We start from the raw sequence: 27,795 nt of genomic DNA, 5'->3' as shown, positions 1-27,795 counted from the left end.
TTAATGCTATCGGCAGCATTTAGCATATAAAAGTCTGAGGTTTTTACAACAATTTTACAACCATAATCCAGGAATTTCACCCGCATGTTTTTCAACAAGTCACAGACAGTGTGCATTCTTATAGAATACTTTAAGAGCGACAACCAAAAAGTTTATAAAAAAATAAAAGGATCGAGAGACAACATGACTTACAGCTGCCGCGTCACATCAAGAAAAATACACAGCAAAGAAACTTTACTTAACTTAACTTTACTTAACGGCCATAGCAATTTCGGCAGAATATGTTATAACATATAACATATGCAATATGTTATAACATATTCTGCCGAAATTGATATTCCTTTTTAAATAAAATAGCCTTTTTTTACAGAATATAAAGTTTTACTTAGTCCTAATATCAAACAACGTCATTACAATCATACATAAATGATGATGGAAACACAAAGGCCGATCTTTACTGTGAATGTAGCAATAAATTAATAAATCTACTTACGTTCGTGTTCCAGCAAATTCCAGAAATGACCGATCTTGGCTCATGCGCGGTACGGCGCGCGTCCACGTCTGTGGCCAGACATTGGTCGGCTCAATATCCGCGTAGGCGGAGCCTATACTCTAGGCGGTGCGCGCCGGTTTTGTTTGCCGCGTCCGCGTACGCGAATCAGACACGGGTCCGCTCAGGATCCGCTGTCTGGCCGTACAATTTTCAGAGGCGGAGCGGATCCTCTAGGCGGAGCCAAAACGAATGTGACAGTAACGCGGGTTGGGCGACTTGAAGGCGGATCCGCATAGGAGTCTTCTGCTGTGTGGGTTCTGGGTTCTGGGTTAATTAGATCATGGCTTTCACTATGTAAAGCGCTTTGAGTTACTAGAGAAAAGCGCTATGTAAATATAATTCACTTCACTTCTGTTAAATCAGGGCCCACATTTATTCATTTTCCTTTATTTAACCAGGTAAAAAACTCAGTGCAAGAGTGACCTGGCCAAGAAGGCACCAAAAACAGGTTTCATAAACAAATACAACAAAAAAACAGGAGCAGTCACACACACCATAGTTAAAAGTACACATTACTTACTACATTAACATAAAACACATGCATTGGGTAAAAAAGTTAAATGTTTTAATAAAAACATGTTAAAAATAAGTACAGTGCCCAACTGAAAGAGCTTCTCGATCCTTTGAAATTACCTGAAATTACCCCAAAGTGATCAGTTCAGATCATTTTGTAATTTATTCCATGACCATGAAGCAGCAAATCTGAAGGCTTTTTAACCGAGACTTGTGTTGGCTCTAAAAACAAACATTATAATTATGTCCTGCGACCTTAAACTGTATCGACTTGATTCTCTACACATAAAAGAACATAAATAAGGGGGAACTAGACCAAGAAGGGATTTATATATAAAAAAACATCCAGCGAGAAAATCTGCGGACTGACAAAGAGGACAGTTTGCTTTTGCGAAGAAAGTGCAATGGTATACAAGGTTGCCACAAGCAGTAATAAAACATAAGGCACAGTGATATGCAGTATCCAGTTTTTTCAAATAAGTGTCGGGTAAATTCATATAAAGCAAGCCCCCATAATCTAGCAAAGGGATAAAAGTGGTCAGAATTAGGCGTTTGCTAACTTTAAGAGAAAAACAGGACTTGTTTCTAAAGAAGAAAAAGAAAACAATTAAAATGTAAGTTTAGCCACAAGTTTTTGTATGTGAGATTTAAAAGACAAGTTCTCCTTAGTAAAAATCCCCATATGTCGTGACCATTTAAAGTTCAGCCTTAGGAGCAGTTGATATATTTAGAATGTTCAATGGCAGTCGTTTGCTGTTTGAAAATAACACCACCTTAGGTATCTCTGCATTTAGCATTAGTCCAAGCTGAGTCAGCTGGCACTGAACAACATCAAAAGCAGACTGCAGGAGCTGAAAGGTTTGTGCTACAGCAGGGGATGAACAACATATGGCCACGTCATCTGCATGAAAATAGAACGCAACATTACCACAGAGAGTATTTACATATATGGAAAACAACAACAGAACTTATTTGGAACCCTGACGTACACCCTTTAATACAGGGAGGAAAGACGAGGAGGAACCAGCAAATTGGATGCATTGGGTACCGGTATTTAGAAATCTACTTTAAATCATGCTGAAATAGACCAATCCTGTGCAGTCTGTCCACCAGTTTGATACGTTCGACCGTATCAAATGCTTTTGACAGGCCGATAAATAGAGCTGCACAATATTTTTTTACAATCAATGCCTCAATGATGTCATTGACAACTTTGATAGCAGTGGTTATGGTGCTGTCTCTTTCTGAAAACTTATTTAAATTGAGAAAGCAGACTATTGGTGTCTAAAAATTATTAAAGTTGTTCACAAACAAACTTTTCAAGAACTTTCGGACGCATAACTTGGAGATGGGTCTATAGTTATCAACAGCTGTGGGGTCTCCTCCTTTCGACAAAGGTCAAACATAAGCTGATTTCCAAATGTTAGGAATCTCATCATTGGACAAAGAAAGATTAAAAATATGCGAAAGAGGTTCTGCAATAAAATCAACGGCTGCCTTTAAAACAGGGCTCAAGTTTGTCAGGACTTGCAGATTTGGCAGGATCCACTTGTTTTAAGGCTCTCTTGACCTCAAACACATCCAGAGGAGTAAAACTAAATGTATGAGCTATGGAAGTGTGAAGGGATGGTGACATGCAAACCTTCCGAACATTCAGCTGATTTGGATGTGGACATAAGGAGTCAAATAAGTCCACCAGCAGAACAAAGATTGAGTTCAATTAGAAGGGACAATACATATAAATGAAGACTTCCATGGGAATGAAACAACAAGGAGTCAGATTTCCCTCGCCCGGACGTGGGTCACCTGGGCCCCCCTCTGGAGCCAGGCCGGAGTTGGGGCACGATGGCGAAAGCCTGGTGGCCGGGCCTGTCCCCATGGGGCCTGGCCACTCATGGGAGGGGCCATAGAGGTCGGAAGCATTGTGAGCCGAAGACAAGGCACTTGGCGGTCCGATCCTCGGCTAGAGTAGCTAGCTCTTGGGACGTAGAACGTCACCTCGCTGGGGGGGAGGGAGCCTGAGCTTGTGCGCGAGGTAGAGAAGTTCCGGCTGGATATAGTCGGACTCACCTCGACGCACAGCAAGGGCTCTGGAACAAGTTCTCTTGAGAGGGGATGGACTCTCTTCCACACTGGCGTTGCACGCAGTGAGAGGCGACGAGCTGGGGTAGCAATTCTTGTTGCCCCCTGGCTCAAAGCCTGCACGTTGGAGTTCAACCCAGTGGACGAGAGGGGAGCCTCCCTCCGCCTTCGGGTGGGGAGACGGGTCCTGACTGTTGTTTGTGCTTATGCACCAAACAGCAGTTCAGAGTACCCACCCTTTTTGGATACACTCGAGGGAGTACTGGAAAGTGCTCCCCCGGGTGATTCCCTTGTCCTACTGGGTGACTTCAACGCTCATGTTGGCAACGACAGTGAAACCTGGAGAGGCGGGATTGGGAAGAGTGGCCGCCCGGATCTGAACTCGAATGGTGTTTCGTTATTGGACTTTTGTGCTCGTCACAGATTGTCCATAACAAACACCATGTTCAGGCATAAGGGTGTCCATGTGTGCACTTGGCACCAGGACACCCTAGGCCGCAGTTCCATGATCGACTTTGTAGTTGCAGCCTCATGTTTTGGGTGAAGAGAGGGGCGGAGCTTTCTACCGATCACCACCTGGTGGTAAGTTGGCTGCGATGGTGGGGGAGGATACCGGACAGACCTGGCAGGCCCAAACGCATTGTGAGGGTCTGCTGGGAACGTCTGGTAGAGTCTCCTGTCAGAGAGTCTCAATTCCCACCACCGGAAGAACTTTGAACATGTCACGAGGGAGGTGCTGGACATTGAGTCCGAGCGGACCATGTTCCGCGCCTCTATTGTCGAGGCGGATGATTGGAGCTGTGACCGCAAGGTTTTTGGTGCCTGTCGTGGCGGTAATCCTAGAACCCGTTGGTGGACACCGGCGGTGAGGGATGCCGTCAAGCTGAAGAAGGAGTCCTATCGGGTTCTTTTGGCTCATAGGACTCCGGAGGCAGCGGACAGGTACCGACAGGCCAAGCAGTGTGCGGCTTCAGCGGTCGCGGAGGCAAAAACTCGGACATGGGAGGAGTTTGGCGAGGCCATGGACAACGACTTCCGGACGGCTTCGAAGCGATTCTGGACCACCATCCGCCGCCTCAGGAAGGGGAAGCAGTGCACTGTCAACACCGTGTATGGTGCGGATGGTGTTCTGCTGACCTCGACTGCGGATGTTGTGGATCGGTGGAGGGAATACTTCGAAGACCTCCTCAATCCCACCGACACGTCTTCCTATGAGGAAGCAGTGCCTTGGGTATCTGTGGTGGGCTCTCCTATTTCTGGGGCTGAGGTTGCTGAGGTAGTTAAAAAGCTCGGGGTTCCTTAAGGCTCTGGATGCTGTGGGGCTGTCTTGGTTGACAAGACTCTGCAGCATCGCGTGGACATCGGGGCGGTACCTCTGGATTGGCAGACCGGGGTGGTGGTTCCTCTCTTTAAGAAGGAGAACTAGAGGGTGTGTTCCAACTATCGTGGGATCACACTCCTCAGCCTTCCCGGTAAGGTCTATTCAGGTGTACTGGAGAGGAGGCTACGCCGGATAGTGTGAACCTCGGATTCAGGAGGAACAGTGTGGTTTTCGTCCTGGTCGTGGAACTGTGGACCAGCTCTATACTCTCGGCAGGGTCCTTGAGGGTGATTGGGAGTTTGCCCAACCAGTCTACATGTGCTTTGTGGACTTGGAGAAGGCATTCGACCGTGTACCCCGGGAAGTCCTGTGGGGAGTGCTCAGAGAGTATGGGGTAACGGACTGTCTTATTGTGGCGGTTCGCTCCCTGTATAATCAGTGTCAGAGCTTGGTCCGCATCGCCGGCAGTAAGTCGGACACGTTTCCAGTGAGGGTTGGACTCCGCCAAGGCTGCCCTTTGTCACCGATTCTGTTCATAACCTTTATGGACAGAATTTCTAGGCGCAGTCAGGGCGTTGAGGGTATCTGGTTTGGTGGCTGCAGGATTAGGTCTCTGCTAATTGCAGATGATGTGGTCCTGATGGCTTCCTCTGGCCAAGACCTTCAGCTCTCACTGGATTGGTTTGCAGCTGAGTGTGAAGCGACTGGGATGGGAATCAGCACCTCCAAGTCCGAGTCCATGGTTCTCTCCCGGAAAAGGGTGGAGTGCCATCTCCGGGTTGGGAAGGAGATCTTGCCCCAAGTGGAGGAGTTCAAGTACCTCGGAGTCTTGTTCACGAGTGAGGGAAGAGTGAATCGTGAGATCGACAGGCGGATCGGTGCAGCGTCTTCAGTAATGCGGACGCTGTATCGATCCGTTGTGGTAAAAAAGGAACTGAGCCGGAATGGCAAAGCTCTCGATTTACCGGTCGATCTACGTTACCATCCTCACCTATGGTCATGAGCTTTGGGTTATGACCGAAAGGACAAGATCACGGGTACAAGCGGCCGAAATGAGTTTCCTCCGCCAGGTAGCGGGGCTCTCCCTTAGAGATAGGGTGAGAAGCTCTGTCATCCGGGGGGAGCTCGAAGTAAAGCCGCTGCTCCTCCACATCGAGAGGAGCCAGATGAGGTGGTTCGGGCATCTGGTCAGGATGCCACCCGAACGCCTCCCTAGGAAGGTGTTTCGGGCACGTCCGACCGGTAGGAGGCCGCGGGGAAGACCCAGGACACGCTGGGAAGACTATCTTTCCCGGCTGACCTGGGAACGCCTCGGGATTTCCCGGGAGGAGCTGGACAAAGTGGCTGGGGAGAGAGAAGTCTGGGCTTCCCGGCTTAAGCTGCTGTCCCCGCGACCCGACCTTGGATAAGCGGAAGAAGATGGATGGATGGATTGACACACAGCGCTCAAAAATCTATCAAAATGTTTTAGTACGACTTTGGTAAGCTATGAAGCCGCACCGCTTGATGGATTGTACTGTGCTTCAACATACGAGTATTATTGTGGCGTGGGTGTATTGTCTTACCTTAGTAAGACAATATCTGGCGTTTTGTTTCACAATATTTTGCACAAGCAACTTTTCTTACCTTCTGGTACCTGCTGATTTGTATTTGGGGTCTGCATATGTCCTGAAAAATTGCGCGCTTCCGCCTTTGTAGTCCGTGACAACACCGTAGTCGATAAGCTTCTTCTTTTTCTCTGTTGTGACATTCATGTTAGGACATTCATCCTCCGCTGTTGCTATTTCTAATATAAAGTAGTGTGAAGTTTTTACTTAAATCTGTCAGGAAGCACTAAAACATACCGGGGTAGTGTGTTTATATTATTCGCCCAAGGAACTTTCGTTATTAGAGAGTTCCCTTTGGACGTTTTTTCACGGGACACATTTCTGGGCTTGTTGTTGCACTACTGAGCTCAGACAGGGTGTTTGTTATGAAATTCAGCGCCTCTCCCGAAAACCTCCCGGGACAAATTTTCTCCCGAAAATCTCCCGAAATTCAGGCGGAGCTGGAGGCCACGCCCCCTCCAGCTCCATGCGGACCTGAGTCCGCTTTCCCACAATATAAACAGCGTGCCTGCCCAATCACTTTATAACTGTAGAATGATCGAGGGCGAGTTCTTGGTTTCTTAAGTGGGTTTATTGTTAGGCAGTTTAATTAACGTCCTCCCAGCGCGATAACAACACACAACAACAGCAGTCAAGTTTTTGTCTATCGTAAAGCAATTTGTGTGCCGTAAACAGCAATGTTGTGACACTCTTAAACAGGGCAATACTGCCATCTACTGTACATGCATATGTGACAATAACATATACGGCTTTTAGAGAGTGCAGTGCACAACTGCGCACACAACAAGGAGACGAAGCAGACAAACGAGGAATATACAGCCATGGCGACGCCGACGACGAGTAAGATGAAGAAATACGCTTGTAAGTTCCAAGCCGCAGCTGCGATTGGACCTGGATAGCCTCTGGGAAGAAGTAGTGGACTACCAAGTGCTTGGCACTGAAGATCTTTCGCAGGAAGCAAAGATTGACCGGTTTTGGGCCATGATAGGGAGAGATGGAAGATTCCAAATCTAGTGCATTTGATGAAAGCACTTTTGTGCGTGCCACACAGCAATGCATCATCAGAGAGGGTGTTCAGCATGGTTAGAAAAATAGTGACAGAGATTAGAACAAGGATGGACAATTCTTCCCTTAACTCAACAATGAGTAGATGAGTGTTATGTGTGTGTATATGTGTAAATAAATGAACACTGAAATTCAAGTATTTATTTTATTTATATATATATATATATATATATATATATATATATATATATATATATATATATATATATATATATATATACACACACACACACACGCACACACACAGGTAAAAGCCAGTAAATTAGAATATTTTGAAAAACTTGATTTATTTCAGTAATTGCATTCAAAAGGTGTAACTTGTACATTATATTTATTCATTGCACACAGACTGATGCATTCAAATGTTTATTTCATTTAATTTTGATGATTTGAAGTGGCAACAAATGAAAATCCAAAATTCCGTGTGTCACAAAATTAGAATATTACTTAAGGCTAATACAAAAAAGGGATTTTTAGAAATGTTGGCCAACTGAAAAGTATGAAAATGAAAAATATGAGCATGTACAATACTCAATACTTGGTTGGAGCTCCTTTTGCCTCAATTACTGCGTTAATGCGGCGTGGCATGGAGTCGATGAGTTTCTGGCACTGCTCAGGTGTTATGAGAGCCCAGGTTGCTCTGATAGTGGCCTTCAACTCTTCTGTGTTTTTGGGTCTGGCATTCTGCATCTTCCTTTTCACAATACCCCACAGATTTTCTATGGGGCTAAGGTCAGGGGAGTTGGCGGGCCAATTTAGAACAGAAATACCATTGTCCGTAAACCAGGCACGGGTAGATTTTGCGCTGTGTGCAGGCGCCAAGTCCTGTTGGAACTTGAAATCTCCATCTCCATAGAGCAGGTCAGCAGCAGGAAGCATGAAGTGCTCTAAAACTTGCTGGTAGACGGCTGCCTTGACCCTGGATCTCAGGAAACAGAGTGGACCGACACCAGCAGATGACATGGCACCCCAAACCATCACCCAACCATGCAAATTTTGCATTTCCTTTGGAAATCCAGGTCCCAGAGTCTGGAGGAAGACAGGAGAGGCACAGGATCCACGTTGCCTGAAGTCTAGTGTAAAGTTTCCACCATCAGTGATGGTTTGGGGTGCCATGTCATCTGCTGGTGTCGGTCCACTCTGTTTCCTGAGATCCAGGGTCAACGCAGCCGTCTACCAGCAAGTTTTAGAGCACTTCATGCTTCCTGCTGCTGACCTGCTCTATGGAGATGGAGATTTCAAGTTCCAACAGGACTTGGCGCCTGCACACAGCGCAAAATCTACCCGTGCCTGGTTTACGGACCATGGTATTTCTGTTCTAAATTGGCCCGCCAATTCCCCTGACCCTAACCCATAGAAAATCTGTGGGGTATTGTGAAAAGGAAGATGCAGAATGCCAGACCCAAAAACGCAGAAGAGTTGAAGGCCACTATCAGAACAACCTGGGCTCTCATAACACCTGAGCAGTGCCAGAAACTCATCGACTCCATGCCACGCCGCATTAACGCAGTAATTGAGGCAAAAGGAGCTCCAACCAAGTATTGAGTATTGTACATGCTCATATTTTTCATTTTCATACTTTTCAGTTGGCCAACATTTCTAAAAATCCCTTTTTTGTATTAGCCTTAAGTAATATTCTAATTTTGTGACACACGGAATTTTGGATTTTCATTTGTTGCCACTTCAAATCATCAAAATTAAATGAAATAAACATTTGAATGCATCAGTCTGTGTGCAATGAATAAATATAATGTACAAGTTACACCTTTTGAATGCAATTACTGAAATAAATCAAGTTTTTCAAAATATTCTAATTTACCGGCTTTTACCTGTATATATATGAAATACTTGACTTGGTGAATTCTAGCTGTAAATATACTCCTCCCCTCTTAACCACGCCCCCAACCACGCCCCCGACCCTAACCACGCCCCCTACCACCCCCCACCCCCAACTCCCGAAATCGGAGGTTTCAATGTTGGCAAGTATGGCCACGGATGAGGAGATGCTGCTCCGTTATTGATTTAAGTAAAGTCTCAATGTCAATAAAATAGTTAGCTCTATCTTTTGACACTTCCTACAACCCCGTCCTTGCACGCTACAACAAAGACGCTGCCGAAGGTGAGCCACGTAAATAAGACCGCCCACAAAACGGCGCATCCGGAAGCAACTGTCAGAAAGCGGCTTGAAGATGATCCGTAAAACATCATCTATGCAACATTTTGACCAAAGAACCACCATTACATGTTAGACCACAAAGAAGTGTTTTCAATTTAGAAAAGATTTTTGAATAATATGACTCCTTTAATGCGTCCTATAATTCGGTGCGCCTTATATATGAAATACGATCGAAAATAGACCTTTCTTCGGCAGTGCGCCTTATAATCCGGTGCGCCCTATGGTTCGGAAAATACGTTACACAGATTAAAAATGTCAAATTCCAAGATTTAGGGGCAAAAAGGGCTGGTGTATACGCTCACTGTCACAAATTTAACGGAGGTAGAGAATACCCCTAAAAAGCCTGTGTGAATCTTCTGTATGGCGCATCGGCAAAAACAACAATCAAGACATGTCCCCCAACCCTAAGGCGCAGGGTGAATACCTTCTTGTCCACCGCGGTAAACTCCAAGGCACAGAACTAAACGAGTAGTGCCACCTGTGTCTGTCGCCGCCCACTGTTGGCAACACCAGAGTGGAAGAGAGTCCCATCTGGAAAGGACTGGTTTCAGAGTCGGGGTGATTCTGACTAAGTCAACCTCACACACCAGAGAGGGCACGTTTCACTTCCCCAGAGCTGCTTACGGCTGCCAGCCTGACCCCTTTGGCCCCCCCCTATGAGTGGTGTGCCCAGTAGAGGAAGGACTGACATTGCGCATTTGTGTGTATCAACTATATATTATTCTTAACAATATTTGAATTGTTATGTTTACCAACAAAACAATTTATTGCGATACATGTCTTTGCTATTGTAGCTGCCCTTACTGCTCCCAATCTAACTGCTATTTACGACATTACTTGAACACAACGCACACTCAGGTAGGCTAAAAATAGAAGCGTGTTTCAGCACATTCTGAACGATATATCCCAATGTCCCTACTTCATGCCTCATAATCTTTATTTTCTGCGATTTACTGCCCTATTTTGTTAGTTCCCGTTATGTTGCATGGTCCGACGGATACAATTTCCTTTAATGGTCTTTGTATGATTTCACCTGGGATACCTGCGGCCATTTAACAACATTAAATAAGGGGTCTTGAAGGTTTATTCAATAACATGATGGCCGTGTTATAAGACTACAATGATAAGATGATGATGTGGTTGTTTTCTAGTGGAACGAAAAGACAAAACACACAAATTAGAAGATATAAATTAAGTTTCATGTGTTTTTTCAGGGCATATGAGATGGATTTTTGCCTCTCACCTATTTTAAGCGCGAGCCTAAAGACCAACATAGTATTCACCTACATGTGTGAGGCACATTCTAAATGACCTTAGTACACTTTTAAATGAAGTTGAATGAATATTTAAAAATGTATTTCTATATAAATCAAATTCCAAAAAGTTATGTTGTGGACACTTTCTTTTGTAAAGGCACAGACTTATTAATACAAACAAATATCTGTCTATGTATTGAGCTACTTTTGACTGAACTGTTAAGTGGAAAAAACCATTGTTAGAAAATCCAGTGGATTAATTCAATCGATAGCCTCCAGATTCATAAATCTTTAGGCATTGGCAGTTCTAATATTTAGTCACATGGTAAAAACACTGAAAACATGCTTTTCCTGACGAAACGTTGACAGACGGTATTTTAGTATTTCATCCAATTATGTGCTTATGAGCTTGTTTCCTCCAAGATTGCTGGAAAGAGAATCAAGAGAGAAAACATAAGGTCTCATTCACAACAGGAACCGCACACAGAATGTCACAAAAATCACGTACATGATGTGCACAAACACAAAGATATATATTTTACATTGGTCCATATATGTAAGTAAAATCAAGTGGTACAGTATGTCTTAAAAACTGCAACAATAGTGTAGGAAATGAGTGACAGAGAAAGATTTAAGCTTGACTGGACTTCCAAAGGCTAGAAATATACCCGTCAGATCAATACTTACAAAGAAACCAAGACTTAAGCTGTTTTCTTTTCAGGGCTGGGCAGACATCTGCGTGTCCTTATATGCACACCATATAAAGACACCAAATTTTACCAAAAGGAATCACTAGCCCCTTCCTTTTGAATCACTGATAAAAAAATATGGTGGCAAATTTTACCCCCGTGGCGTGCATCGTGCTGGTTTGGAATCCCAGTCGGAGATGTATCAGAAAGGTATGCAAATTAATATTTTAATTATGTCAAACCTGTTATTTTGTTTGTTAAATTCTGGTGCGACGTTGTTGACCCCAAGATGCAGAGGTTGGCGTTGGCGTGAAGGTGATATAATTTATTAGCACAAAACAAAAATGTGTCCAGCTCAGGAGAGCACACAAAATAAAAGAAAGTGCAGCTAGAGAGTGCACAGCAAGCTAACACCTTTAGGTAGCATAGCCACAAAACAATATCTATCTATATGTGGTTTGCGCCGAGTGGAGTGTAGGCCATCAACGACTCTGTTCTGGGCTATTCTGGCCATTTCAGTCCAGATGGTCACACGTTTCTTTCACTCTGCCTCAAGTGTCTCGCCTCCAGCTGTCTATTTCTTTTCCCCAGTGGGTTTCAAATCAGGGCTTGGCGTGCGATGTTTGGTACTTTCCGAGGCCCAACTCCTTCACGGTATCTGCTTGGTCACTGGTTCCTATCCCGCTAGCTCCCACAGAGCTTCATTCCTGATCTTGTCAAATTTTGTGGATGTGTCTTAGACACACGCAACTAAAATTCAGTCGTTTTCCAAGACTTGCCTTGATTTTTACGTCACAAATACTGCAGAAAGCGTAATCTACATCAGCATCGCATTTGGAAAAGACGAGCCACGTAGAAGTATAAGCCATAAGTAGAAGGAGCAGAGGGCCCGGACACCCAGAGCCCTCCCAGTCTACGCAGGAGGCCGCCCCCCACACACACACACACAGCCGAGAGTCTGCCCCCTGTCAAACAATGCCAGTCCCGCCCCAACCCAACTCTGCGGAGTCCACACAAGCAACCCCACGCAAAAAACTGCACAGCCCCCATACCCAGCGCAAACTCTGCATCTCAGCTATCCACACAAACGAGTCCCGGGCAGAGAACGAAGCCTCTCAATGGGGGAAGTCAACCCATCCCGCCCACATGTCAGCACCCAAGCCAGCCAGCAGGCTAATGCCAGCTAGTCCCCACCAATCCACCAATCCCAGCCCCCCGACCACTCCAACCCAACACAGCAATGCCAAAAACACACAAAAAGTTACTAATTAAAAAGTCATGTTCCAAAAAAAAGTCATATATTTTACAACTTAATTCCAATATTGTAGTGTTTTTTCTGTGAATTCTTTGGGGAAAAAAATAAAAACATTCAGACTTTTAATTTACTCTAACATATTTGATATTTGTAATTTTTTAAAAGGTAAGATTTTAGTTTTTTTCTATCACAAAAGAAAAATACAAATAAATACCTTGCTTACTTGTCTCAAAACATGATTTCACATTTTTATTAAAATAATACCTTTTCTCAGTACCAGAAACAACCTCATTCCATTCAATTTTTTTTTAAATAAATCAGAATCGGCTCCAAACCAAAGTATAAAAGAAAGCACAAGAGTTTGTTTGGCCCAAGAAAGTCATCAAAAATGAAATTAGAAATGTAATTACATTAAAATAAAAGAGTCAAACTAAAGTAGAAAGACTAATTAAATAGCAACTCATATTTTATATTTCATTGTCAGATTCGCCATCTTGTTCTTCTTCCTGATTGGCTCTTTCTCCTTCTTCTTCTCCTTTCTGCTCGAAGGCGGTAGCTCCTTTTCTAGGAGGTAACACAGAGAAGAAGGCCTCCGCCCAGCTGCCTTTCTCCAAAAATGCCAGGATAATCTCAAAAACTGACAAAAAGTGCGACAAAACAAGGTTGCGTAAAGTTAGCCCAACAAGATAATATGAAATTTTAGGACGATCTACCTTGAAAATGTTGAAAAACTACATCTAAACAAATTTAGACCACGTGTACAGTAAGTGAAAATAAGGCTTGATGCAGTGTTTGTCCAAAACGTGTACAAATTCTGGTTTTACTAGTATACATAAATCTGTTAATTACGTCACCGTTCATTAATATGCTAACTTATTTGGCTAAGTCTTTACGTGGAACTTTAAAGGAAGAAAAAAATGGTGTCTTTTTTTTTTTTTTTACAAGTTTATAGCAAAATATCGGATTTAGTATTTTGACACCGTTTACAATGAAAAAGGTAAATAATACACACTAAACAATGATGTGGCGAGGGCAATTCGCTGAAGGACCGCAATAAGGTAACGCAAATGTTAATTATTATACAAATCATTTGTATGCAAATCTTGTCATGTTAAAAGTATTGCAACAAACTATTAGATATATTCATGAATAATTTATGAATAAAAACAAAGGCAGACTGAACTAAACATCTCTCAGGTTAATATGCTAACAACCGCTATCAAATAACAAACGTCAGTCACAATAAAATTACAATAGTTACATGTACAGTAGATCAGTATGCTAACATACGACAACAAAATATAAAGTCACATATTTGTTGATTCTGAAAAAACAAAAACTTAAATTGTAACAAAACTATCTTGCCTGACAAAAGCAAGCTCAACAGATTTGTCATCAGAAATGGTATAAAATTATTTCAAGTTTTAAATAATGTTTTGTTGTTTTAGCCTTTTTGGTGGCAACATTTCTAAACAACATGGTTACAGTTCTTGTGTTAATGCTAAAAATGTTGAAACTTTAAACTAAGACCATGTCTTCTTAAAGCTATGCGGTGTTCCAGACCTGCCACACACCTGAGGTTTATTGAAGATGCAAGATAGACAGTTTTTTGTGTGAAAGAAAACACAAAAGGACGTAAAATCATGTGAAACTACCCTCAACTCCAAAGGGTTCAAGTACAACCTTGAGGGTGTCTTTGGCTGTAAGCACCAGGGCCTAAGCTTGCGTACGTACAAAAACCTGACGTCGGCCCCTTTTCACGGCAAAGTTGAGATGTATCAAGAGTGAACTGGACGTGAAAATGTGTGCTGCGTCACGCCAATGTCATGATTCACGTGCACACATTTCTACAGGCTGTGGATACTTTGGCAACACACAGTGGTTGTTCGGAGGTGGTTGCGGCACACTGGCACATGAGATGGTGGACGAATGGCCTCTATTTGTGTCACGTACGGCTACTACCGCAAGAAGCCCTCCTGTGTTGTAATAATAAATTGTGTAATCAAACAAGAGTCAAAGTTTCCCGTATCCTTTTTGATGTGCTGGCTTGTTTGAATGTAAAAGATTGCAATCCAAATATGACCTAATTTTCAAATGAAACTAATCTGCCTGTGAGCAGGCTACTGAACACATTTTGTGGCAAGTTACACCAATTATATTTATATTGGGGTAATAGGGTCGCCCACTTCTTCTAAAGATTTACGTATCATTGCAATGACCATCTTTTCAAGCGCTACTTTTATCGCCGGTACGTTTGCCTGTTGCGGCCATGCACATCCATCTTCTTCTTCCTGATGTAGCACCACTTATTTGTTCCTTTGGGCAGTTCTCTGACTCCACAGCATTGACAGCCTCACAATCTCAACCCTTGTTTGTTCGATTGAAACAACAAAGAAGAAGTACCTCCTCTGATTGGTAAGTGTGCACAGATCTGAGGCACTTGACCTCATTTCAATGTGATTTGCCTACTTATAAGGGGGTGTGGCTTGGGCCTGGTCTGAAGGGGCCCACCCACGCAAAAATCTGCGGTCAATTCCACACTGATTGGGATTGTAAAAAAGAAATGTGCTTGGATTAGTGCATGTGCACACTTTAGTTCATCTGAATTTGTTCATGCGTACGCTGTTTTCTGGATTTGAACGTATGACCATTTTTTGTAGGAAATCCAAGCAACTCTTAAAACATGAGGCCACTGGGCTTGGTCTTTAGGCCCTTGCCTTCTTACCAGTGTTTATCTAAAATCGAAGGTGGGCTGTCCACTTTCTGAACCAGTCCTGTATACACACAGGAAATAATGTTTTACAAGCCGACCTATCACAGCTTTTACGGTCTGCAAGGTTCAATATTTCGTAGGTGCACGTCAAGCTATGAATGAGGGTTTGCTGTCAAAATGCAGGGGGCCGCACATTTCTACGTCAAGTTCACTCTTAAAACATTGAGCGATTGACTTTTTGGTGGTTCGGCTGTGCTCGACATTGTCATCAAAGTAAGTGCTATCTTCCTTGTTGTGTGCTTCTAAATGCTTTTTTGCCTTCTTTAGCCCTTCTCCAACACATATTTTAGTCTTATCAAGCACTTGCTCTTTTTGTTTCACCGTTTCACTTTCAGCTAGCTAGCTGTTAAATGTGCGGAGCTAAGCTAGCCCCAGTCCAAAGCCCCCGCTCCGAAGACAGCAAGAACTCGACTAGGAAAAAACACGAGTATGGCTTTGTGTACTTAATGCACGATTATGAAGGATAGGTTGTGCCGGCTATAGGGATGCGTCCGCCAGTTAGAGCAGAATAACAAAGTAACTTTCGATGCCGTGGACACGCTTGCTAGCATTAACCGTAGTCAGCTAACTTGCCCAGTTTGTGGCAGCCTTAAGCGGCCTACAGCCGGTTATGACGCATTACATACAGTGTAGGACCCGTTAGCTAGTCCTACACTCCAGTCAACTCCCTACCACGCCTTAGTCATAGGGGACTCCATCACCTGGAACATACAGCTTAGTAAACCAGCAATGGTAATGTGTATCCCGTGGGCTAGAGCTCCTGACAATGAAGTTAATACAGGGAACAGACTCGAAAGTAATGTTGTGTCGTTCGCGAACGAATCTTTTGAGTGAACGTACTGAACCGAATCACTTCATGAACTGATTCGTTCCTTTCTCAGTTCAGTTGAGCTCCGCCGCGACCATGCCGGTATGAGTGGAACTGGCGCATTCTGTGACGTCGGCGAACGACGCAGCCAGCTACTCATCATGGGGGCGGGGGGAGGGACTGAGCGAACGATTCGTTCACCGCGGATTAACGACATGAATCACTCAGTGAACGACAACGCTCTCGCTCTCTGCTCTGCTTGCCCCAATGCCGCGAGTGATTCTCCTCCCGTCGCGGGGATATGTTTCATGCCATTGGCATCCGTTCTCCATTCATTCTCCAAGCTAACGGCTAATGTTGACTCAAGCCACATGAAAACAAACACACACATTATCTCAACACATAAAGTTATGAGAGTAGAGGAGACAAAGAAAGTCAGTGCAGGGCAAGGCTGAGCAGCAGCGACGCGAGGGGGAGGGGCGGGGGGTAAAGTGTAGGGCAGGCTGTTTGAGAAGATTTAAAATAAAAATAATAACTAATGTATGTACATATACATAGGCTATTATTTATCTTGATTTTTATATTATTTAAGCTATTTATTTTCTTTTTTATTGCATATTTAAGTTGATATTTCCATTTTTATATTTTTAAATGTAAGCTACAGAAATTTTAGTTTTAATGTTGGCTTTTCTGGCACTTGGTTTAATATTTGTTTAGTTTTATTTAAGGTAGCCTATTTATTTTCTTTTTGTTTGCACATTTAAGTTAATATTTTCTTTGTTATATTTTAAACGTAGGCTACAGAACATTTAGTTTTTATGTTGGCATTTCTGGCTCTTAATTTATTTGTTTTATTTTGAAGGTATTTATTTTCTTTTTGTTTGCATATTTACAGAACTGCTGCTGCAGAAGTGATCCGGTGATTCGCCGACCTGCACACAGAACTGCTGCTGCAGAAGTGATACGGTGATTCGCCGACCTGCACACAGAACTGCTGCTGCAGAAGTGATTCGCCGACCTGCGCACAGAACTGCTGCTGCAGAAGTGATTCGGTGATTCGCCGACCTGCACACAGAACTGCTGCTGCAGAAGTGATTCGGTGATTCGCCGACCTGCGCACAGAACTGCTGCTGCAGAAGTGATTCGGTGATTCGCCGACCTGCGCACAGAACTGCTGCTGCAGAAGTGATTCGCCGACCTGCACACAGAACTGCTGCTGCAGAAGTGATTCGGTGACTCGCCGACCTGCGCACAGAACTGCTGCTGCAGAAGTGATTCGGTGATTCGCCGACCTGCGCACAGAACTGCTGCTGCAGAAGTGATTCGGTGATTCGCCGACCTGCGCACAGAACTGCTGCTGCAGAAGTGATTCGGTGATTCGCCGACCTGCGCACAGAACTGCTGCTGCAGAAGTGATTCGGTGATTCGCCGACCTGCACACAGAACTGCTGCTGCAGAAGTGATTCGGTGATTCGCCGACCTGCACACAGAACTGCTGCTGCAGAAGTGATTCAGGTTCACGTACTGAACTGTGCTGACTGTGGCGCTGTGTCAGTCACTCACTGCCTGGTGTACTGCATGCACAGAGCTGTGTAGGGACTCGCGTTCACCCTATTTGCTGCTTCTCCCACGAATGTCTGCACTGTACTGTACTACGCACGCCCCCCCCCCCTCCTTTTTTTGGGGGGGCGGGGGGGGGTGATTCGGTGAACGAATTTTTTGAAAGAATAAATTTAAGGAACTGATTCTAGTGATCCAGTACAGTCAAAAGAACTGCCGATCCCATCACTACTCGAAAGGGGCCTGAACACTTACGACAGGCTAACCACACCATTAGCTACGCAAACATAGTTGTACATGCCGGCTCCAATGACACTATGATGAGACAGAGATTACAAAGAGCAACATAGCTAGGACTTGTAAATTCGCTATGAAAATGGCTCGGAATAGAGTAATTGTCTCCGGACCCTGCCTGCTAGAGGCAATAATGAGCGATACAACAGATTAGTCTCGCTTAACAGGTGGCTGGCTAACTTTTACAGAGAACAGGGATATCGTTTTGTAGATAATTGGCCCTCTTTGGAGGGCAAACCGGGCCTGCTGAGAATGGACAGCCTTCACCCTAACCAGGAAGGTGCCATCAAGATTACAAAGATCATAGATTACTGTTTGAGTCTCACTTAACTAACTACACTAGAGCAGGCTGGGACACATCTATATGCTGCCGCTAGGTGACATCATACGTCATACGTTAATTTTCAATGTTATGTTGATGACACCCAACTCTACATGCCCCTAAAGCTAACCAACACGCCAGATTGTAGTCATCCGGAGACGTGTCTTAAAGAAATTAAACAATGGATTTCCAGCAACTTTTTGCAACTTAACGCTAAGAAAACAAAAATGTTGATTATCGTTGCCCTACTGGCAAAAGTTAGAGATACTACCTCAGTAGAAGATTTGAAATCCCACCTCAAAACTAATTTACATACTTTAGCCTTTAAATAGACCCCTGTTTAGAACCGTTTACCTGTCGCTTTACTTTTCTGCTCTGCCCGCCTCTCCTGCATGGAGAGGTTACCAGGGGGCCACGGGTCATCTCTGGACAGGGGGAGCAAGCTGTTAGAAGTCGTGAGACGGGGTGGATCACTCTTCTATGCATCAGTTGCTGACGTCTTAGCGTGGTTGACTTTTCTACACGAAAGAAGACCTCCTACGACCCAATGGACTGCATGAATGTAATAATTCAATAACTTTACCAACTTGGAATCTATTGCAGCCCAGGAGAGAGGTCCCCACATTTGTGGCCCCTTCACAAGGTTTCTACTTTAGTTTCTCCCATGTTGGGATTTTGGAGTTTTTTCCTTGCCAGGATGTGGGTTCAGATCAGGGGATGTTGTTGTGGCTTGTAAAGCCCTTTGACACCTCTGATTAAGGGCTATACAAATAAACGTTAATTGATTGATTGATACATCTCAACGTTGCCATGAAAAAGGGCGTACGCCACGTTTTTGTGTGTAAGCAAACTTAATACATGAGGCCACTGGTATTTCTTTTTCTCTTAATATTTCAACATCATCTTACACTTTTCTTGTGTACTACAGCTTTACAAGCATTTATACCTATAATTACCCTATTGTTATGTTACGTAAAATAAAATTAAAATTCTCGTAAAATTCAAACTTAAAGCTTAAATCAAATGTCACTTAATTTCTCAAGAGTTTTATTTCCTCAATGTCACAAAATAAAAAATGTTCTCATAGTTTTCGTATTTATTCTTGTATATTGCAATATAATTCTGATTTTAAAGATTATCTAATATTTCATTTAAAAATGTATTGCAACATTAGGACTTTATTCTAACATATTACAACCTTATTCTGGAGTACATTTAGATCATAACTGTTTGAAAAATACAGGATTTCATTATATTATGACTTACTGTAATGGAACCAAATTCTCGTAAAATTACAAGATTATGATTTAATTCCCTGACAATTTTTTTTCTCTTATTACTTATTACTACTGAAACTTATGAGAGAGAATTATCACTTTGGCGTTACAATGGAATGAAAGCAAATATAAATAATGTCAAGGTATTCAGCCTAGCTTTTAATTATCTATGTTTAACCATCTTAGAAAACGAATCGATAAATCTTATCTTGTTTTTCATAGCTATCCTCTGCGAGCCTTACCGTGGTTTACTGCTAGAACTTTCCGACTCTTCATCTGGACGAAGTTGCTCAAAGGGAGCTGGGCGTGATCGATACCTTGTACCTTGGCCCTCTCAAAAGTGATGCCCTAAAAACAAAAGACAAAAAAACCAACTAAATCCTCATGTTTTTTTAAATTGTATGTGTGTATTTTAAACTATAGACCTTATGATGGTTGTGGTCCACTAGTCCACCAATAACATAGGCCTTTGTGGGGTCCAGCTCGGTTAGGACGTTGGGGGAGTCCGACGTCAGGTAGACCAGTTCTTCCTTTGCTACGACGTCACTATAGTGTTCAGATTTAATGGTAATGTCCTGCAGAGGGAAACTTTATAAGTGAGGACGGGTTATCGAAAGTCCTATAGTTCCATAATGGCACCGGTGTGCTGCGTAAACGGTAGTAACCAGACTTAAAAAAAAAAGTGGTTATCATTGCCTTTTTTTTGCTAAATGAATACAGCCTCAACAAACTGCAACACTGTTTTAAGGTAATACTGTACAAGTAATGTCTTGTAAATAATGTAGCATACCAACTAAAGCACAGAGTCTGTTGCGCTTGTCAACCTTTATTGCTGACCTTAAAAACGTATTATTTAACATTGTATTAATGTTATTTCAATATTTTAATTACTATTTTGATTAGCTTATATGAAAAATAAAAAGTGGTAATAATAAAAAGGCATTGTTTGTATGTTAAACTTCTACCAAATCTAACTTTCTGATGCTATATTCTGTACGTGTACATACCGGTATGTATATTGACAATAAGATAAATTTTCTCTATTCTACATCATGTATATTGACAATAAGATACTTTTTCTCTATTCTACATCATGTAAATAACGCCGCTGCTCAGCTGCTTCGAGTTGTAATAAAATAGAAGCTTAAAGCTACATGGTACGCTACGAGCAATTGTACGCTTCCAGCGACATCACAAACATAACAGATTATATAATTTACTAGTCCATTGCCAAACACAGTAGAAACTCACCCAATTAAAATATTTTTTTAGGAAAATCATTCTTTATTTTGCCGGAAGACGGTGATGCTATTGTCTTGCAGTAGAAGGCTAAGCTGGCTACACAACAGCTCGAGCTAACATTGTTAATGTATCGTTCACACATTTCTAACGTACTGTTAGTACTCACCGTGTCATTGTCTACGCCATTGCCATTAATATTAGTCACCGAGCCCACCATTAAAAGTATTTTTTTCCAAGAAATTAATATTTTTGTGAAGGACTGTGGTTGAAGCAGGGCTAATCTTTGCACAAACTCGAAGCAACTTCTGCACAGATGACATTGCCACAAATCATAAAAGTTCAAAGTAAGGCACTTTTTACTTCAGATGAGGCTGAAAGTTTGTGTCACTGGTTCATTGGGTTTCATTGTCAACATTATGTTGTAGCACAGTCCGTTTTAAATCAATTTAAATTGGCTGAGTCACACAAGGATGTCTGGGTAAATGTCTACCATATGTAGATAATCAGCTGACATAACTTGAACAAAACGTCACACTTGAACAAAATTCCGAACGGACCGTTTGGAGCAGGGGTGCCCATTACATTGATCGCGAGCTATCGGTCGATTGCAAGCTATCGGTGGATCGTGAGCTATCGGTCGATCGTGGAGGGGATGTCAGTCGAAAAATTGTCCAAAAAATTGCCGATCGTCAATCTACACTATGACATCACTTTCGTCACTTGATTGACATTCGCGGCACCCAAGGATTTTGTGAGACAGGAAGGCGACAAACACTTATTTCAACAGACTTGCGCCGTACATGTTGTCAAAAGCTTAAAGGCCGACCACACAGTTCCTTTCTTCACAATAAAAGCGTTGCTCTATCCTGCATGGGTTAACTATATATATATATATATATATATATATATATATATATATATATATATATATATATATATATATATATATATATATATATATATATCAGTGACGTGGAGTCACTAGAGGCAGGTGAGGCGGGGCCTCACCTGCCATCATGGAAAGAAAAAAAATGTAAAAAGAAAAAAATATATATTAAATTGTTAAATGTATCCAGTGATTATACTATAAAGTTATTTTCCATTTAACTTCACCAGTTTTAGATTATTTTTATTCAAAATCGCTGAATTTTCACATTTGCTGTTCAAATACTGAGAAGAAACGGTGCGGTGAACAGCAGCCAGTCGAGGCACGTCACTCAGTGCCGCAACATGGATTGCGCAATGACTCGGCTAACTGCTGGTCTGCTGTGCAGTGAGACCGTATTGCTATATGAACTATATTATACATTTCCATAGTTTAGTTAGCTGAGGTATATAATGTACAGTGTATTTTGTCAACAACTGTATGTGTGTAACGTATTTATTGTGCTGAGCGATCATAAAACGGCTGCAAAAGACGCACTGGCTGAGGCTCGCCTCCTGCACCCCCGCCGTAGAATGCACGGCAACCCCTGACGAGAGTTTTATATCAACTAAAGCCCACACTTAAACGTTCCACGTGCAAGATTGAATCTATTTAAAAAAGTTGTTTCATAAGAAGCCAAAAAGTGCAAAAACAATAATGTTCGTGTTGGAGGAGTTGTGAATAACTGCACGGCCACAACATTAGGTACACCTGCAGAGTGCAGGTGTACCTAATTCACAACTCCTCCAACACGAACATTATTGTTTTTGCACTTTTTGGCTTCTTATTAAATAACTTTTGTAACCTATTTTTATGGGCTTTCCTCTTTGTGATGTTAAGTTCCTGTTATGCGCTGTTATACAGTATATGCCTTGAGCTCTTATTTTGAAGGCGCTAAGAGCGGAATTTTGACACGTTGGAGTGGAGCGGAAGTTTTTGAAAGAAGGTAAATAAAGTGGTCCTCGTGTAAACTGGAGCCTCCGTGTTTGTTATTTCGTAGTTTCATACAGTATAGGCCATCCATCCATCCATCTTCTTCCGCTTATCCGAGGTCGGGTCGCGGGGGCAGCAGCCTAAGCAGGGAAGCCCAGACTTCCCTCTCCCCAGCCACTTCGTCCAGCTCCTCCCGGGGGATCCCGAGGCGTTCCCAGGCCAGCCGGGAGACATAGTCTTCCCAACGTGTCCTGGGTCTTCCTCGTGGCCTCCTACCGGTCGGACATGCCCTAAACACCTCCTTAGGGAGGCGCTCGGGTGGCATCCTGACCAGATGCCCGAACCACCTCATCTGGCTCCTCTCGATGCGGAGGAGCAGCGGCTTTACTTTGAGCTCCTCCCGGATGACAGAGCTTCTCACCCTATCTCTAAGGGAGAGCCCCGCCACCCGGCGGAGGAAACTCATTTCGGCCGCTTGTACCCGTGATCTTGTCCTTTCGGTCATAACCCAAAGCTCTTGACCATAGGTGAGGATGGGAACGTAGATCGACCGGTAAATTGAGAGCTTTGCCTTCCGGCTCAGCTCCTTCTTCACCACAACGGATCGATACAGCGTCCGCATTACTGAAGACGCCGCACCGATCCGCCTGTCGATCTCACGATCCACTCTTCCCTCACTCGTGAACAAGACTCCGAGGTACTTGAACTCCTCCACTTGGGGAAAGATCTCCTCCCCAACCCGGAGATGGCACTCCACCCTTTTCCGGGCGAGAACCATGGACTCGGACTTGGAGGTGCTGATTCTCATCCCAGTCGCTTCACACTCAGCTGCGAACCGATCCAGTGAGAGCTGAAGATCCTGGCCAGATGAAGCCATCAGGACCAAATCATCTGCAAAAAGCAGAGACCTAATCCTGCAGCCACCAAACCGGATCCCCTCAACGCCTTGACTGCGCCTAGAAATTCTGTCCATAAAAGTTATGAACAGAATCGGTGACAAAGGGCAGCCTTGGCGGAGTCCAACCCTCACCGGAAACGTGTCCGACTTACTGCCGGCAATGCGAACCAAGCTCTGACACTGATCATACAGGGAGCGGACCGCCACAATCAGACAGTCCGAAACCCCATACTCTCTGAGCACTCCCCACAGGACTTCCCGAGGGACACGGTCGAATGCCTTCTCCAAGTCCACAAAGCACATGTAGACTGGTTGGGCAAACTCCCATGCACCCTCAAGGACCCTGCCGAGAGTATAGAGCTGGTCCACAGTTCCACGACCAGGACGAAAACCACACTGTTCCTCCTGAATCCGAGGTTCGACTATCCGGCGTAGCCTCCTCTCCAGTACACCTGAATAGACCTTACCGGGAAGGCTGAGGAGTGTGATCCCACGATAGTTAGAACACACCCTCGGGTTCCCCTTTTTAAAGAGAGGAACCACCACCCCGGTCTGCCAATCCAGAGGTACTGCCCCCGATGTCCACGCGATGCTGCAGAGTCTTGTCAACCAAGACAGCCCTACAGCATCCAGAGCCTTAAGGAACTCCGGGCGGATCTCATCCACCCCCGGGGCCTTGCCACCGAGGAGCTTTTTAACTACCTCAGCAACCTCAGCCCCAGAAATAGGAGAGCCCACCACAGATTCCTCAGGCACTGCTTCCTCATAGGAAGACGTGTTGGTGGGATTGAGGAGGTCTTCGAAGTATTCCCTCCACCGATCCACAACTTCCGCAGTCGAGGTCAGCAGAACACCATCCGCACCATACACGGTGTTGGCACTGCACTGCTTCCCCTTCCTGAGGCGGTGGATGGTGGTCCAGAATCGCTTCGAAGCCGTCCGGAAGTCGTTTTCCATGGCTTCCCCGAACTCCTCCCATGTCCGAGTTTTTGCCTCCGCGACCGCTGAAGCCGCACACCGCTTGGCCTGTCGGTACCTGTCCGCTGCCTCAGGAGTCCCATGAGCCAAAAGAACCCGATAGGACTCCTTCTTCAGCTTGACGGCATCCCTCACCGCCGGTGTCCACCAACGGGTTCTAGGATTACCGCCACGACAGGCACCAACTACCTTGCGGCCACAGCTCCAATCAGCCGCCTCGACAATAGAGGTGCGGAACATGGTCCATTCGGACTCAATGTCCAGCACCTCCCTCGTGATATGTTCAAAGTTCTTCCGGAGGTGGGAATTGAAACTTTCTCTGACAGGAGACTCTGCCAGACGTTCCCAGCAAACCCTCACAATGCGTTTGGGCCTGCCAGGTCTGTCCGGCATCCTCCCCCACCATCGCAGCCAACTCACCACCAGGTGGTGATCGGTAGAAAGCTCCGCCCCTCTCTTCACCCGAGTGTCCAAAACATGAGGCCGCAAATCCGATGACACAACTACAAAGTCGATCATAGAACTGCGGCCTAGGGTGTCCTGGTGCCAAGTGCACATATGGACACCCTTATGCTTGAACATGGTGTTCGTTATGGACAATCCGTGACGGGCACAAAAGTCCAATAACAAAACACCACTTGGGTTCAGATCCGGGCGGCCATTCTTCCCAATCACGCCTCTCCAGGTTTCACTGTCGTTGCCAATATGAGCGTTGAAGTCCCCCAGTAGAACGAGGGAATCACCCGGGGGAGCACTCTCAAGTACTCCCTCGAGTGAATCCAAAAAGGGTGGGTACTCTGAGCTGCCGTTTGGCGCGTAAGCGCAAACAACAGTCAGGACCCGTCCCCCCACCCGAAGGCGGAGGGAAGCTACCCTCTCGTCCACCGGGTTGAACTCCAACATGCAGGCTCTGAGCCGGGGGGCAACAAGAATTGCCACCCCAGCCCGTCGCCTCTCACTGCTGGCAACGCCAGAGTGGAAGAGAGTCCAGCCCCTCTCGAGAGAACTGGTTCCAGAGCCCTTGCTGTGCGTCGAGGTGAGTCCGACTATATCCAACCGGAACTTCTCTACCTCGCGCACTAGCTCAGGCTCCTTCCCCCCCAGCGAGGTGACGTTCCACGTCCCAAGAGCTAGCTTCTGTAGCCGAGGATCGGACCGCCAAGTGCCCTGCCTTCGGCTACCGCCCAGCTCACATTGCACCCGACCTCTATGGCCCCTGCTATGGGTGGTGAGCCCATTGGAGGGGGGACCCACGTTGCCTCTTCGGGCTGTGCCCGGCCGGGCCCCATGGGGACAGGCCCGGCCACCAGGCGCTCGCCATCGTGCCCCAACTCCGGGCCTGGCTCCGGAGGGGGGCCCCGGTGACCCGCGTCCGGGCGAGGGAAATCTGAGTCTCGGTTCTTGCATTTCCATAGAAGTCTTCGAGCTGCTCTTTGTCTGATCCCTCACCTAGGACCTGTTTGTCTTGGGAGACCCTACCAGGGGGCATGGAAGCCCCCGGACAACATAGCTCCTAGGATCATTGGGACACGCAAACTCCTCTACCACGTTAAGGTGGCAGCTCAGAGAGGAGTATAGTATAGGCGACATTTATAAACCCTCGGTTACACTTTTTTAAATAGATTCAATCTTGCACGTGGAAAGTTTAAGTGAGGGCTTTAGTTGATATAACACTCCCGTCAGGGGGTTTATTAATCAGCACAACAGCTGCGCATTTATAAGTAAAGGTAAGACCATAATAACGTTTTTTTATTAAATGTGCTTTTTTGTGTGCTACAGTTTGTATGTGTAAAGTTAAAGTTAAGTTAAAGTACCAATGATTGTCACACACACACTAGGTGTGGTGAAATGTGTCCTCTGCATTTGACCCATCCCCTTGTTCACCCCCTGGGAGGTGAGGGGAGCAGTGGGCAGCAGCGGCGAGTCAGTGCCTCACCAGCGATCAACCTCACCGCACTGATGATATATATATATATATATATATATATATATTTATCAGGGACGGCGTGGCGCAGTGGAAGAATGGCCGTGCGCGACCCGAGGGTCCCTGGTTCAATCCCCACCTAATACCAACCTCGTCATGTCCGTTGTGTCCTGAGCAAGACACTTCACCCTTGCTCCTGATGGGTGCTGGTTAGCGCCTTGCATGGCAGCTCCCTCCATCAGTGTGTGAATGTGTGTGTGAATGGGTAAATGTGGAAGTAGTGTCAAAGCGCTTTGAGTACCTTGAAGGTAGAAAAGCGCTATACAAGTACAACCCATTTATCATTTATTTATATATATATATATATATATATATATATATATATATATATATATTAGGGATGTCCCGATCCGATATTTGGATCGGATGGGCCGCCGATATTTGCAAAAAAATGCGTATCGGCAAGGCATGGGAAAATGCCGATCCAGATCCAGTTAAAAAAAACTCCGCTCCGTGTTTTCCAACGCACCTATTTAAATAGTACATTCCACTTTTCTGCTGCTCCCTAATTTCCGTTCCGCATTTTCCAGCACACCTTCAACAGGTCTGTGGATTCTCACGCAGTTGCTTTTAGCTGCTGACATTACACGACAGGCTCTTCTCACTCTTTTCTGTGTCTGTGCTTCTCACAGACAGCAAGCGCACCTTCTTACACACGTCACATACTGTCACGTCATACGTCACATACTGTCACGTCATACGTCCTCCCCGAGCAGAATGGTAGCAGCATGGCTAACGTTAGCTGTGATGCTAGCGCAGCCGTGTGACCAACGTTCTCTCTAAGGTGCTCGCTTGTGCAATTGCGCACTGTTTAAACGTCCTCTGCGCATAGCAATTATATGCCACGCACAAAATCAAATAAAAAAATAAGCGCATAACAATTTTCGACACACGGACACGACAGAGAAAACAGTTTTCGTCATCATTGTTCAAATATTGTGACGTCTGTCGAGACGCTTATCTCCATTCGGTGCCACACGTCCACACCATCAAAATGGCGAGGCAAAAATTTCCACATCAACACCGTATGAAAAAATTAGTGATTTTTTTAGTTGTGATTTCCTTCTCTGCATGAAAGTTTAAAGTAGCATATATTAATGCAGTATGAAGAAGAATGTTTTAATGTAGACATGCAAGCCTTGAAAGAAAATGTTGAAAATCAAGACTACATTTCCTGCAAATGGATGCATTTCTACCCTATATTTTAACTTTAGATTTATTCTCATATCAAACTCTTTTGGCTGTCTTTTTGACACTTACATCCGGCGCCCCCCTCCACACCCT

General features: G+C 44.6%; 1 protein-coding gene across 2 annotated transcripts in view; it reads right to left on the bottom strand.

Moving 5' to 3' along the window:
- Positions 1–12,644: 12,644 nt before the first annotated feature.
- The window catches only part of trmt10a (tRNA methyltransferase 10A), a 47,346-nt gene continuing 32,195 nt past the window's right edge, over positions 12,645–27,795 (bottom strand). Inside the window, exons 4-6 of one of the 2 annotated variants that reach the window (XM_061961176.2) lie at positions 19,977–20,126; positions 19,794–19,899; positions 12,645–13,154 (exon numbers count right to left, since the gene is read on the bottom strand). In XM_061961176.2, coding sequence (XP_061817160.1) covers positions 12,985–13,154; positions 19,794–19,899; positions 19,977–20,126 — 426 coding nt within the window. In that variant the 3' untranslated portion in view covers positions 12,645–12,984. The remainder of the gene's footprint in view (positions 13,155–19,793; positions 19,900–19,976; positions 20,127–27,795) is intronic. The other variant, XM_061961175.2, reaches the window with a different exon arrangement.

This window comes from Nerophis lumbriciformis, linkage group LG05 (genome assembly GCF_033978685.3).
Source record: "Nerophis lumbriciformis linkage group LG05, RoL_Nlum_v2.1, whole genome shotgun sequence".
NCBI lineage: Eukaryota > Metazoa > Chordata > Actinopteri > Syngnathiformes > Syngnathidae > Nerophis > Nerophis lumbriciformis.
This window is presented reverse-complemented; position numbering and strand designations above follow the sequence as displayed.